Raw genomic sequence first — 16,313 nt, 5'->3', positions numbered from 1 at the left:
TGTGGATTTGGGATTTATTTTTCTTGGTTTCTTGTTCTTTCCATTTTTTTCCTTTGGGTCGAGTAGTCATGACAAGTTAAAAACTATTTGCCAATTCGATCCCATTGTTTAATTTCCCTTTGATTCCGATGTGTTTCGTTATCCAAACATTTACGTAAAGCTCAATATTCTAGCCTACAGATTGACTAGACCCAGTCTGCTGGAATCTAGAAATTGACCACAGTACTGGATAAGATCAGAGAGGGGTATATGACGTGCGTCAGTTGGATTTGTTTTTTCTTATTTTCTATAATCATTCTTCTTAATAATTAAACTTGGGATATAAAAATTATATCTCCAGACAAACCCCTCACGAGTTGAATATAAATGCCATGCATGCATTACATTACCTAATTCATTAAAGGTCACTGATCACAATAAAGTCAAATTTTGATTTTTGGATGAAGCATGCATTTCGATCTCTTGTATATTTTGTGAGATAAACCATCTAAAGTCCAAAGACTTATTTTTAGGAAAAGTCGAAAGCTTTTTGGTTGACATCTTTTTTATTATATGTTTTTGCAATACATGGATGATACCAAAACATATAATTCTAGTTAATTAGCAAATTTTCTAAATCATTGTCTAGCATTCCATTTTTCCCACGTCCAATGCTGGCTAACTAGCTAAGTTCATCGTAAAAATTTGCGTTGAGTGAGTGCGATACTTTATTTTAAAGGATAAAAATAGATGATGTACATACAAGATCTGGTACATATTATTTGGAAATGAAAAATTTTTACTTTTTATAATAGTTTTAATGCTTATTTAATTATATTATTAACTACTCGTTTTGAAATATAAGCGTAGATGTGAGTTAGGCATCATGTCATTATAATGAGAGTACTAATGATGAGTTTATTTATTCATGTTTTCGGTGACTTTTTGTGTATTCACTGGAATCTTCAAATAAAATACATAAGGATATGTTTATTTAATCTTTTGCCGCTTTTCTTGAATTGTGACTCTTTCAACTTAATAGGTAACTTGTAGTTATATATACGAATGAATGCATGTTTGAACATAAAAGTACTTCACGTGATATATATATATATATATATATATGTAACCTATATATATATAGCTAGCAGGCACGCATGAATATATAATTAATCTATATATCTTAACAATAATCTATATTTTTAGACCAAGATTTGAGAGTTTAAATATTAATACTGCATATATATATGCAAGCTGGATTAATCAAGTTTTTTGTCAATAACTTGAACGAGATACTTTTTTTATTCATTATTTTTTTAATTAGGTGATCATAATGATATAGACAAATTGATTCGGATTCTTGTTAAACAAGTTTGGGGTGATCAACTTTCATAAAATAAAGATCATATAGATTGGACTCTTGCATAAATATATATATATATATATATATATATATTCCCTGTGCCTTAACTCTTTGATCGAGGATTCTGATCTTAATCTCCTGTGGATACGGAAGGGGGAAAAAAAATGCATGACCATTAATACGAAATTATAAGCAATGGGGTTAGATCTCAAAAATCAAATTAAGCACAGAGGGGTATGACCAAAAATATAAATTAAAAGACAGTAAAACCATATTAATTAATCCTTAAAAAAACAATATTAATTAACTGCTAATTAAATAAAATTAAAACATGATCCCGTTCGTAATTTTTATAAATTATATATGATCGACTTGTTCTATTGACAATTTCTTTTTGAAGTCTTCGATCTTCAACATTACAACTCAAATATTCCGATCCTTTTGTATAAAAAGTCATAAAGCTTAATTAATTCATAATAACTAATTTATTATGAACGTGTCTATCCTTTTTATACGTATATATGCAATTAATTTAATGGTTTAGTTGGCAAGAATCACAAATTAAGCTTACTTAATTTGTCCTTTGCTTTCAGAAAAATATATAAAATAATATATATATATATATATATATATATATATATATGTAAATATTATAGCATATCATGTTTGTAACTTTTATCTTGTTCTCTGCCAACTTTTTCAGTCTTCTTAATCTGAAAGCAGATCGATCCGTACATACAATAAACACGTGAATTGAATTCATGAAATATTCCTTGTCTAAGAAATCAAAAAGCTTATTAACTTTATTATCATCATATATATGTCTACTGTTTTATAAGTATATATAATGCATTAATTACATACTTTAATGATTTACTTAGCAAGAATCATAAATTAATTAGCTTGCTAGCTTGATCTGTCCTTTCATGTTTTCAATGAATATAAGAACAATTTTTTGAAACTGATTTTTCAGTAAAGTAGAAAAAACTATTAATGAAATAGAACACCGCGTTTGTAACTTTTATCTTGTTTTCTCTGACATTTAAAAAAAAATAAAAATCTTCTTGATCTGAAAAGGATCCATATATACACACACACGTGAATAACATTCCAATTCAGTATACTAATCTTTGTACATCTAAGAAATCATCATGCTAAATTAATTAATGCCATATTAACTTTATTATCATTGTGATTAATTTGTATGCATATATATATATGCACGCATGCATGTATGTATACAACTAATTCAATGCATCGTTTGCTTGGCATGCAGGACTCACACATTAAGCTAGCTTGCTCTATATATATATATATATACATATATGTATATATATATATAAATATATTTCCTTTGCGTTTTGTTTTATTTGTTTTTCCAATAAAGAAAGATTGCTTTGTCGTGCAAATTCAATTCGTAGACAACGAGTAACAGAGACATATATGCATGAGCCTGGAATCCTTGCCATATAATTATAAATATATCAAAATGGCTCACTCATATATAACTAATAACTTCACCATAAACCACCATTTTGACGATGTCCTGATGAGTGAATTTTCTACGTACGAACCATTCAATTGATCTAGGCCGGCCAGGGCTTGAATTATTATTTCGTTGGGGGCATATAGTCATAATTTATAAAGATGTGATGAGATCATGAATGCAAGTAGCCAAGCTATATATAGCTAGCTAGAGCGCATGCAATTTCTCTGAATCTTGAAATTAAGTATAAATTCCAAAATAGGTCATGATGAGAAGCTGTTCATTTATAATTAAATTGCTAAAAAACATATGTATTAGTATTACTCGAATTAAGATATATTCGATAAGGTTATGTATATAGTCAATGTTGAAATTCGATCATATATATAATAATACCCGGGGAAGTTGCTGTAATTAAATAAATTATACTTGCTTCCCATGCACATGATATGCACGAAGATCATGTCAAGTGGTATTTGAGATCATAAATCAATATTATTATTTTTTGGATCAAGAATAGTTATTATAAGATAGAAGCTCAAATACTGTTTCCATGAAAGTTTGAAAGTTACAAACTCTGATCCTTTTTATAAATTAATGGATATATATAATTTGATTCGCCAACCTGATACGTATTACGTACTACTCTTTCACGCTTCGAAATTAAGTCGATACATACAATTTCAAGGGCTGACTTTCATGTTAATTGGAACCGGAAAATACAAAGCAAGTTCGTCCGTACACCAAGTCAAAGTGAAGTACGTACCCTAGCTAGCAGCTTGTAGTTTAATTAAGGTCGATCGAACCCTCGGCTTCGTTAAAATAATGTACTTGGCTGTGAAAAATTCAATGAGATTTGGGAAAAATATTGAATTTTGATATGGCGTGCGTTGCTTTGAACAACGTCCTAATTAAATTGATGAAAGGATCAGTCGCGCTTGATGCCCGTTTAACCCTAGCCATTAGGAGCCAATTATGCCGATGGCTAAAATTAATACTGAAAAAATAATAGGAAGATTTAGGCATCATGCAATGACACACACCGATCGAGATATATATATAAAATATATTTTTGGTTAACGACCAAAGCAATATTCAAGAAACACCGTGCAAGCAGATCAGTCTATATATGAGATTTGATAATTTCATACATATGAGATCATCGAGACCGGATCGAGTACTCCTACTAGAACTGCACATGCATGCTATATATGTCTACATAAGTCTTTTTTTTTTTTTTATAATTATTATTATAAAAGATAAACTACGTGCTACTGACTTGATAATAATAATGCGGTCAATCTTGACTCGGTAATTAAAAACTTAACTTAAAATTTCGACTATAAAAAAGTGGCTGACATATCAGCATCACATGAAATCATTGTGTTGATCATTGTCATTTTAGATCCCATCCATATACATACTTTTCTTGTCCTTTGATCAGGTCACCGGCTAGCTAGTATTTTTAGATCCAACTTGAGGTGTACGTCTAATCATAGAAGTATCGTGCGCAAGAAATTATACTTCATGGATTAATGGATCATCATGTTTTGTGATTATGTGTATATATATATAGTATATAAGCAAAAGTAAGTCAAAGGTCAGTTGTGTGAGAGATATATCGCGGCATAAAAGATTGTATCACATCATCATGATTGCATCTTTAACCAAACTCATTTGTATAAACTTTAACAATTAAGCTATTAAGATATTTACAATGGAAATGATTATTCGAATTTTGTTGTTCAACAGATGATCAAGAAGTTTGTGCAATATGTACATGATATGTATTCCCGACCAGTCTGAGACGTACGTAAGGAATCGATCGGAATCCCTAAAATAAATTAATGGTTGAAACTTCATGTGGTGTACGTCACACTTCATTTGCATCACTCCGCGGAATTATTCAACGCCAGCACTGAGTTTGAATTCATCTTTTGGGCCACCCATCTCGATCGTGGTGAATCTTTCTGACCTGTACCATTGCGTTCACACTACTCGATCGTACGTGGCTCTTCGGAATTAGCAATATTTAGTAAAAGAGAAAATTACCATGCCGTCCCAGACTTCTCGAACTAGTTGGCGGTTGGACAATTGTTTTTTTACTTAATTAAATTTTAGTTGTATTGATGTATTTTTTATTTTTTAAAAATATTAAAAAAAGTGAAAAGAATAAAAAAAATAAAATATGAAAGTGGTAATAATGAGCGGTGCTACTCTGACACCCTAAGTATCACTACTCTTAATAAAAATGTCAATCTTATTATTAGAGCATTAGTAGTGATCTAATGAAAGTTTGACTAAAATTTGATTAGAAAATTTATTTTTATAAATTTAGTTAACCACTTTTCAATAATACCAACTAACAAACTCTCTAAATTGATTTTTATATTTTTATTTATTTTAATTCTAATTGTAATTTGAATAAAAGAGATTTATTATTACAAAACAACTTATAACTTAACATTCCATGGATACAATGGTAGGAAAAATTCAATTGTATGAAAAATTCTACGAATTAAAATCCCAAGAAAAATTCAAATAGTAGAAAAGTTCAAAGAAAATTAAATTGCAAGAAAAATTAGAATCATAGTAAAAAATTCAAATCAGTTGGCAAGGCAAAGTTTTGTAAAGAAAAATTTAAATTCAATCGTAGGAAAATTTATAGAATTGCTGAACTGGGACACTGGGTATTTACATGCTATCTGTTTCAATCAGAGGTTGATGAATAGGCAACAGTGGCCAGTGAAAAAACAATCGAAAAAGAGAGAAAAAAAGGGTGGGGGGAATGAACAGGCGATGGTGGCCAGTGAATGGGTTTACCGAAGGTTGATGTTTTCGGCTTTGAAATCTAGTGTGCTTTGTGATTTGGACAATGGCAAGTGAAAAGAGCATGTGGAGTATGCTCCAAGAGATGTTTTGTGATTTGGTGTGATTTATGTGTTTTTGAAGATTTGAGTGGAAAAAATTTTTCAAAACCAAAAAATTATTTGACCAACAAAACAGATATGGTTAAATTTATTGTATAAATATTGAGTTTAATGTATATGTGTTTTATGAATATTAACTAAATTTTAGCCAAAATATGACTTTACCTAGGCCATTGCTAATGCCCAGTTATTATATATGCTTTGATCACTTTACTTCCAATACAATAGCATGTGGATCTTTTGATCCAATTTGTACCCCAATCAATCAACAAGAGAAAACTAAAGATTATCATTGTTGTTACCCATTTTGAATTACTTCATATGTCGACTACTTACTAATTATGAGAAACTTTGCAATAAAAAAATAAAAATTTTCAAAACTAATTTCTGTATTTCATAGTACAAAAGTTGATTATACATGTTAATGTCGTGCTTCGTATGTCTTTCGGCCTGGTCCCTTAGTTAGTCTGAGCCTTTGCTCGATCTGCAGACAGTGCGTCGATGTTGGCGTTGGACCCAGGTTGACAATGTGCGGACCCAGTGGAACTGGGCTAGGACGAGGTGGTGCAATCCCCTAGTTGGTCCGGTGCGGCTATACGGAGTCCATGAATATGGCTATGGAGGTAAACTACGTATGAATGTAGGGAAAATAGAGAGAGATAGACATACAAATTTAAGTGGTTCGACACTAGACCTACGTCCACGAGGGTTTGGGACGGGAAGAATCCACTATATAACCTTTATTTATAGTCTCTCAAGATTTCTTATCCTCACTGTACAGCAGATTAACATATCACTTTATTGGTTTGGACGCTATCATTGGACACCGAGTTTGAAAGTTGAAGAAGCCATCCCGTGAAGCGTTTCAGAAAAATCCCTCGTAGATCCCAAAAGAAGTCCCAAATCCAAAGTTTAAAAGTCCCTTATAATCGTCTGTCCCTCCTATTTTATCTCTTCATTTCTCATTCTTTATGTTACATCATTATATCTCTCATGTCTTTTCTCTCATCTCTTGTCCGTAGGCCTGACATTATTTTCTCCCATCCCCTTCATTTCCTTATCCTGTATTCTCTCATTTTTTTCTATTTCGTCCTCTAGTAAAGTCTCCTTAATAAGCTTGGGTTTCGAGGGCTCTCATGAGTTTAGGACGAAAATCATCCCTAACAATACATTTATTGAATTAGCCGCGGTTATCTTCACGCATATAAAATCATCTTTATTTTATTTTATTTTAATAATTTTTAAATTTATAGAAGAGTCATTCATACCTTATCAGTCATCAGTTAATGGACGAAGTTTGAACATCCTCTTTAAAAGATATATAGAAATATTACCATATTATACTATAATTAATATGATTGATAAGTATATATAATCATATGCATCATGCTCCAAAGCAATGATCGATAAATCAAACGCCTATTCCACCATAAGATCATGGATAGGAATGAATATTCATCCTATTATATCATATTTAATTTCTCCTAATACAAGTTTGCATATATATATATATATATATGTGTATCAACATCATCATTATTTGGTGGGTCCTTTACTCCTATAATCAGCTGAATGACAAAGTAATGAAAATGGAAAAAGAAATCACTCGTGATATCATCGCAATGACTTCTCTCTTTCACGAGGTGCATGACTTGGAGCATCTTCTTAATCAAGCCCCACTACCCCACGAGCATCTATATATAATATTTATGAATATTAACAACCTTAATTTCTAAATCTTCAGTCAGTGAAATGTCTCTCGAAAAATTGTTCTGTCTTTGGTAGAGAGAGAGGCTTTATTATTGACATTTCCGACCGGCATTACCGTGGTCAGAGGGCACACAGTTTTTGTAAGAGCAAAGTCCAGAGCTGGCCCATCACTTTTGTTGCCTCGGTACTCACGTAACTTCCATAGCCATCTCCGCAAATTAAAAAATGTGATGAGGTGGTTTGAGTTATAAATAAAAATATTTTAAGAGTCTTGTTGAAATAAGTTTAATTTTTAATATTGAGAGGAATTTAATTTTTTAAATTAAAATATATAAATTAGGTTGAGATATATTTAATTTTTTATAAAAAATTAAAAAATAAGCGAATCTTAATAATAATTAATTTAAAATAAATTAAATTTAATTGAATATCCATAGCCAGAATCGAAAAAATCAAACGCAGATTCGATTAGATCATACGACCGACTTGACCGCACAATCCTCGTGAGAGTGCCACAAGTGCTTAACATTGGGATTCAGCATGATCAAAACTATATATGTTGTTTAAGAGTAATTATTGTTAAAAGAATCTATGGAAATCATGGTCCAACCTGAGACATATATTAATCAAATGGTCTTTTCATTTTTATTTTTTAAACGTTAGAAAAATATAAATTTATAAAGTGAATTTTATTTAATGTTATTTTTTTATAAGAAATTATTTATAGTCGTAAATTGTGTAAGTATCATGTAATTTTATTTTAAAAAAAGTGAGTAAATATATTACTCAGATAAAAGAAATTAATTTTTTAATAATAGATTTCAATTTTTTTTAAAAAAATCTACAAAATTTATACATTTCATAATGAAGAAATTCATGAGTCCAACTTATATCATAAAATCGATTAAAAAAGAGAGATTTGTTCCAACTTTATAAACATACTCAAGACATTATCTATAAGTAATTTGAGATTTATTACTTACCAATTTTTCTCATGAGGTTAATTTTTTCTGATCTTTGTTATTGGATAATTTGGCTTGTGACATGTTTTAATAATATAAAAAAATTTATAGATTAATTCTTTTAATAAAACTGATTTAAAGATAAAAATTTATTTCAACTTTATAAATATATCTTAAATCTTATTTATAGATAACGTAAGATATATTCCTCGATACACAACTGTTGTACGTGGAATTTGGCTTTTGACTTTTGAGACTCTGAATTTGAATAAGAAATTGAAATGATTTATTTTTATTTTTTTTTCCAAGGAGACAGTGCGCTTGACGCATCGTGCAGATGTAACATAGCGCGTGGGGTTACAGATAACTTTGAATTCATAAAGAGCAAAACGCGGGTCCCCACGTAACAAACGCAAAGTAGGAGCCTTTTACGTCCACTCGTCGACAAACGCGAAGAAAAAGAACGCGGGGAAGAAAAATGCTGAAAGCATTCGAGAGAAGGCCCCACATAGCCACATGAGTTGGTACAGTGCAGTGGAGGAGGGCATGGCCGCATGGGCACAAAATACAAAGGCAGTATCTGAAAGAAGGAAAGTCCAAGTGTCCAACAGAAGTCAAAACACTGGGTGACGCAGTACTTGAGGTCACAGTGAAGTAATCTCTTCTCCCACTTTTTCACCTAACTACAATAGCAGTCATTTGAATCTTTTGTATTAATATATTCTCGCGATTTTATGTTGCCATTTGCTTCCTTTGTGGACCCTGTTAAGATCAATGTGAACAAAGTTTGTTATTATAATTTTAATTAGAAATTAGAAATATTTTATTCACATGTCGGTGTGTTAATTTAATTTAAAAAATAAATTTTAAAGTTTAAATTTTATAAATTATTTTTTATAATAATGTGATTTGAATTGTGTGTTCTACGCGTAAACTTAATAATAGAATAATTTTAAAAATTTATACCAATTATTACTTATCCAAACCAACATGATGTAAGGTACTGTAACAGGAAAAAGTATAGATAAAAGGGTGAAGTGGTGGAAGAGAAAATGGACAGGGAAGAAGAGATGAGATCAGGAGGAGAGGAAGCCAGAGGTCGGCAGAACATGTACTATTATCCATTTTTTTTAAGGAGGCAGATCAGGCCGATAATATGTCAGTCACTTTATCGACCCTTTTCTTTCTTTAAAGGGATAGGACAATGTGGCAAATTAGGACCATGCAGTCTATATGATATGAGCATGCTTGGATCAATGGCTACTTGATTGGGGCGGTCGCCGAATCATAGGCCGCTTCGTCGCCCCACTCACGTCGGTTTCTAATTTAGTGGGATTTTGGGGCCCTCTCCTTAAATTTCCTGTGATTCATTTGTACATGATGACAGTTCATCGTGAATACAATAATCAGAATCAATGTGCCAATGAGTGCATGGTCATGAGTACTGGATCGATGTTCATACCTAATATCTATGGTATTCCTTCCTGCAATAATTTTAAATTAGAATTAGCGACCAATGATAACGCGAAACATGGCCATTTGCAATGGCTTTTGTTATCTCGTGATAGAGGGAAAACGTTTACGTTTGCTGTGTTACACTTACACTTTGATGACGCAGTTGATCGATCAGTCGATGCACGTGTCAAACTGAGGGCACGGAATTAGAAGTAGCAATGGAATATCGAATTGAGATTTAATTAGAGGTAGAGAGATCAAGTGACCACAAGTAGGGTTTCAGATGGAGAATCCTATTCCAGCGCTAAATCAAGTACCTCTCAAGTTCTTGTTTGAGTTTGAATTACTTCAAGTGAGAGAGATTGTGACATTTAAAGTGGGTTGTACAGTTACAAATAACGTCTTAATAGAAGATTCAAACTACATTATCTATATTCTAAAAAAACTAATCAATAATATAATTAGAATCTCATTGAAACCTTATAAAGAACAAGAACTTCTCATTTCTAAATAATGTGGGATCTTATACATCACCTACCCTTAATCTTATCATATAGAGGTATCACAATCTGTCCTTATTAAATTTTCAATTTTCTAGTTGGGCCTGTCCGTTGTAAGTGGCACGACTCAAGTCTCATATTTTTAGTTGTGATAGGCTCTGATATAATTTGTAACAACCCAATAGAGGACCCAAATTACATTATCTATACTTCAAAATAACCAGTCAATGATATAATTGGAACTTCATTAGAATCTTATAAAGAGCAAGAACTTTTTATTTTTAAATAATATGAGATCTTATACATCATTTACCCTCAAATTTATTATATGGAGGTTTCACAATATTATTATTGTTTGTATAAATATTTCTTACAGTATTAAATAAATAATAAATGAAATAAGACTCATTTTATGTCACAGTACTCTCTTCTATTTGAAGTCATTGAATTTATAAAAGAAACTTGAGGGAAATTTTATTTTGCGGTGTCCAAGTGATTTGGGAGACGGGTGAGGGAAAAGGCACTAGATGGGCCGTTAATGGAACATGACACTAAAATGACTTCAGCTAACGCCCACTTGCTCTTCCAATGGCTACTAAGTTGCTATATCATTACTTGCTTTTGGGTTTGTGGTAAACAATGGTTCCTTTTTGGCTTATTAATTCTTGACCACTTGGTTTTGGATGAATTGAGGTGTCTTTCACTATTAATATAGGGCAGGATCCCGCTCTCATGGGGTCCAACATATGAATTAAAAGTCAATTGAAGTACATAATTTTAAGCATGTGTATCACTGGCTGCTCGCCACAACAACAAATATGGGAACATTTTTTTATACACACAAGACTTTCCCATCTCATGATGAGGATTTTGTGATGATGGTGGATATTCAAAAGCTTTTGTATATTTCATGGTGACGCATGCGTCATTCATTTTATACAAACCTTATCTTCTGCAACCACGTTGGCTAGGCTTCTACATAGTTCCAGAGAGACGTGCCAATTAGGTGTAGACTGTAGAATATTGAAGGAGGGAGACAATTGGTTTTGGACGGCACCCATATCATCATTAGCAAGTTATTTGGGGAATAGCGTCGAGACACTTCGCACCCCATACATTTTTGGTTTTGGATTTCCATAGTCGTTGAGAATATCGATTGGATTTGTCGGTGTATCACTCAATTTTTAACACGTCCGCGAACACATTTTCTTTTAGTAGAGTGTCTGTCTGTCTGTCTGTTGGGACAAAGCTACCAAAAACGGATTTCTTATGGGTCTGCAGCATGGCTTACCTGGCTCCCACTCTTTTCGATGTCAGAAACACACCAAAAGAAAAGCTAAAAACTATAATGTTTTAAAAATGGTTTATCAAATTTAATGATGATTCAAGACTTCAAGGTTCCTGATCAAAAGCTTCTTCTGTTTCTTTTGTCGCAGGTTGGGAATGATTAATTGGACTAATATGTTTTTAAAATCATAGATTACATCATTGTCGAATCAAATAAACGTTGTTTTTTCCCCTGAAAAGTGTGATTATCGAATTGTTTGCGGAAGGAAAGAAACGGACCCGAGAAAAAAGAAAAGAACTCAGATTGGGGGTGATTTTTAGGGGCTTTTCTTTTTTGATCCCGTTAAAGGTATACTGGATCATTGGGTTGATTGACATCCATAGAGCTTCAGCTTAGGCTAAAGCTAAGCCCATGCATAATTTCGACTTTTGTACAAAAGCATATTGGGTCCGGCCTTAGCCCATGTGCTTTCAAGACTTAGCCCATGCGCTTTCAAACCTTATCCTGCTCCGGGTACCTTCAGCTCAGAGTTATCTTCTGCCGAACGCCTCTCTCTCTCTTCCCGAGAATATACTTGTATCTGATGCATTAGATTAGAGGCAAGTGATGGGTGGTTTACAAGATTATACGATTACTCTATGTTCACCGTCACGAACGTACGATCACCTGCAACTAAAGAGTAAAATGGTTTGGGGGATTCATGGGAACGCTTCTTATGTCTAAATCATTGATTATAGTGAGTAAACCATTTTAAATACCAATGAATCAACTAATCGTTACACACCTGAGTTCTTCGTTTATATAGAGCCTATGAAATGTCCGTTATTATGTAAAAATAAATTTATCTACTATTCAAAATTTAACTCGTGGATGAGGGGTTTATTTGATATTTAACTCAAATGGCAACCACCCTTATCTAATATAATTTTCAGCAGGTTATCTCGTCGTTATTAGGGATGGACTGGGCCCCAGGGGTCTGGCAGAGTTCTTATGGAAAGTGGGCCAAGAATCGGCTAAGCGGCTCAGATTTCGTTGGGCCTCTCAAGATGTTGTGCCTTCTTCAAGCGGCTTAAAGCTCCCAAAACTACTCACTAGAATCATGTTAAGCGTAAAGTGTTCTTTGTTGCTTGAAGTATTTAGCCGTACTTAAGTACAAACATCTTCAGGGGGAAAAGGAAAACCCACCAAGAAGCCATCCAAAAAAAGGCCAAGCTGCTTCCCGAATAGCTATCTATGCAGACAATGATAATGGCAGTATCCGAAACGAGCTGTACATACAGGCCGCTAGGTGGTTTCATCTCTTTCAAAAATAGATAATCCAGCGCAAACATGCATGCATCAAACAATGCTGAATTACGTATGACGATCGATCTACATTGCCCATCTTCTTTTCCAACGACACCAACATGGGGCCTTCATGTCACTCAAAAAGCGAAATTAGTTTCTGTCACTAACCCCACAAGAAATACGATCACTTACCAATCATGCTAAGTTCTAAAAACTGAAAATAAAACAAAATAAATGTCGTCATAGTTCACATGGATCTTCTTTTCAGTGCAACCTTTAATCCCATGCATGCCTCTAAGCAATTTTTCTCTCTTTTGTTTCCTCCCTTTTTTGTATCTTACACTAGATCAGGAGGATGCCAAAAAACCCAAATTAGATGGGAGTTAAGTAGGCAAGGGTCAGTGGCAATTGACAAAACCAAGACACATTAGAGGATAGAGAAATCAAGGACTAATTATGTCGAAGTGAGTTCCGTAGTCCTGTTCTGTTCAGATCTTAGATCTCAGTTTAAAAGATCGACAATGAGGATAACCTAGTACTAAAATTTTTATATAATGGCAGCTGAATCAGATTCCACTGCATTTTCCGTTAACTCTTGTCCCAAGCAATTGAAAAGGCACCGAACTACTCAGAGTTAGATGCTGAGGCGGATTCCACAATAGCTTTTTCCAAAACCTTTTTGTCCCAAGCAATTGGAAGCTAATATCTTATAACCCAATGACAAGGTTCTTTCTTCCACATCCACCCAACTTTAAAAGATAGGTCTACCCACTCTATTGGAAATATTTGCAAAATAATATATCATATTTATTATTAATATTAATTTTTTCGGTTACTTAGAAGCTATGAATAATTTTGAAAAGAGAGAGAGAAATTAAATAAAATTGATAAGCAATAGCTTATGGTTATAATAAATTGGGTCGTTATGCATAACACAAACCATTTATGGGTTTAGTGGTATTGATGGCTTTGGTTAACCCAGAGGACAAGGACTGGACCCACACCATTGAGAGGATGGTCCCTCTACACGGGCCTAGGCGTCCATCCCAAGGCAAAAGGCAAACAGCAGTCCTATAGGGTGTGCGGCGAGCCCTCAAACCCAAGCACCCAATTAAAGTGATGTAAAAATTATGACCATGGGGCATATCTTCTTGGAATCAAACTAGTACCCAGCTGGTTGGTGGAGACCGCTGGACTGTGTCCAATTTGTGTCACTAGATAGGAGGTATAATAAATATATTTATTTGGATTAGATTACGTAAAAATGAAAAGTTATAAACGGCCTACGAATTGAAGAATCCCAGAATTCAATTTCGAAATTGTCTCTTTCAAATATTTAATTTCTTTAAAAATTTGTTAGAATCTATTTATCTTATACAAAATATATTTCTAATTTTTTATTTGAATAATAAAATTTAAAAATATTCGGAATCTAATTTCGTATCTGCATAACGCAGTTAGGTAAATAGATTTATTCTGAATTTTATTGTATCTTAAAACCAAATTCACCTATAACTTGTATGCATATCGTTATTGGTAGGGACAAATATTTTCTTAAAGAAAGTGACATTGTAACACTCGTTGAAACAAACTTTTCTTTTATTATTTTTTATTTTACAGCCCCTTTTGCACCAACACTCTTCTCCACTATTTCCCCTTAAAAGACCTTTTCCAACTTATCTTGAATGGGTGAGTTTTCTTCGAAACTTAACACTCATCTTGTTATCTTTTCACGTCAATTAAAATTATTGTGGCGGCTAATTAATTAATAGAAATTGTAATATTAAGAGTTTAAAAAGACATAAAAATATATAATAAAAAAACTTTGAAATAGGTTCGATTCTTAAAATTCAAAATAAGGTTTTGATACCCACAATCTAGACTCAAATAGCTAGTTATGAAAATCCGAAATTATGAAAATAATTTCGGAAAAGGAAAAAATCCTAATTATTCCCTGAAACGTAAATCCATAACAAAATAAGAATTATGTCAAAAACTCATATCAGTATCAGAATTATATATTGCACGAACATCATATCTTTATTAACTCAATTTGAGGTTCTCTAAAGAAACCACAGGACACCCACCACTCCATCGGGGAATAAGATATTGCATATTCTTCTCATTCTTCACTTGTGATAGAATCGAAGCCTAGATGTGTTTCTTAGAGAAGGTGACACACTGCAGATCCAATAAAAAATTAAGACAATAAATTAAGGTTCCCAAGTATCTCATGTCACAAACCTTGACACCCACTTGAAAATATTCTGCTAACTTTGAAGCAAATCGTTCTCTATATAGGCCATTACAGACTCGGTTTAAGTACCACATAGCAATATTGCATGCAATTCGTCCAAAATCTGGTTTTGGTAGCTTAAGTCGTAATGTCAAGGAGTTCTATGGTTGAAATGTTCCCCGAACAACTTAAGAGCTTTCAGTTACTAGATGCAGATGAGATCAGGGCTGGCTCTCTGACACATTGGAAAAATATGACCTTGGTGAGCTAAAAATTCTCTCTATTATTTTTAAATCGCTACTGCAAATTTTGAAATTAAATTATTAGATTGGGTATATAAATCATGCAAGGCTCCATTATTAATGTTGCCGAACGATTCATGATTCATGAAGGACTGAGTTTAGGGACCGAAGGAATGCGGTGAATTCATTCAAGATGCATGAGATCCATTCACGTCATTCGATAATGTTCTTAATTGATACTTGTTTTTGACATCACAAGTGGGATTAGAAAGCACAACTAAAGATGAAGCTAGAAATATTTTCTCCAGTACTTCTGATTGCTTTAATTCGTCAAAAACATCTTCAAAACTTTGGGGAAAAAGTGATTGTTGCTGCCGTGGAGCTCTTGCCATTTCATATACTTCTTTCATAGCTCTAGATCAAGGAATTATAACTTTGCACTGTACTTGAGAGTGGCATCTCTCTCTCTCTCTCTCTCTCTCTCTCTCTCTCTCTCTCTCTCTCTCTCTCTCTCTATTCCATATTCCAACTTTCTATGTCTAGGGCAGTACGTGTTAATGGTAATGCTTTGTTTTTGTGAATTTGGGATAGGGAGTCCCATGACAGCGAAAGTGAAAATCGAAGATATAGAAGATGAAGATTTGTCGATCACTTTCAATGTGGTTGAAGGTGATGCTTTGAGGTTTTACAAGAGCTTTAATGCGAAACTTCAGGTTATCAAAGTGCGTGATGATGTTGGCTCTGCGAAATGGACTTCAGAATTTGAGAAGGCAACTGAAGATGCCCCCCATCGTGAACATTATGTGGACTTTACAGTTAAGATGTACCAAGGGCTGGATGCTTACCTTTGTCCTCAGTACCTCTGTAGGCCCTGA

The 16,313-nt window shown here is 33.1% G+C and overlaps 1 protein-coding gene across 1 annotated transcript; it reads left to right on the top strand.

Moving 5' to 3' along the window:
• The first annotated feature begins 15,344 nt into the window (after nucleotides 1–15,344).
• On the top strand, nucleotides 15,345–16,313 carry LOC122307476 (MLP-like protein 34). The gene is made up of 2 exons (XM_043120377.1): nucleotides 15,345–15,458; nucleotides 15,987–16,313. Exons 1-2 carry the CDS (start codon nucleotides 15,345–15,347, stop codon nucleotides 16,311–16,313), a joined length of 441 nt encoding a protein of 146 aa, XP_042976311.1.

This window comes from Carya illinoinensis, chromosome 4, assembly GCF_018687715.1.
Source record: "Carya illinoinensis cultivar Pawnee chromosome 4, C.illinoinensisPawnee_v1, whole genome shotgun sequence".
Taxonomy (NCBI): Eukaryota; Viridiplantae; Streptophyta; class Magnoliopsida; order Fagales; family Juglandaceae; genus Carya; species Carya illinoinensis.
Note: the sequence above shows the minus strand (reverse complement) of the source record. Positions and strands in the feature narration are given on the sequence as shown.

Excerpts from the sequence above, each read along its gene's own strand:
- LOC122307476 (XM_043120377.1), top strand. The coding sequence starts at position 15,345 with ATGTCAAGGAGTTCTATGGTTGAAATGTTCCCCGAACAACTTAAGAGC. Across the intron at positions 15,459-15,986 it reads ATTGGAAAAATATGACCTTG|TACGTGTTAATGGTAATGCT; the intron begins GTGAGCTAAAAA and ends TGTCTAGGGCAG.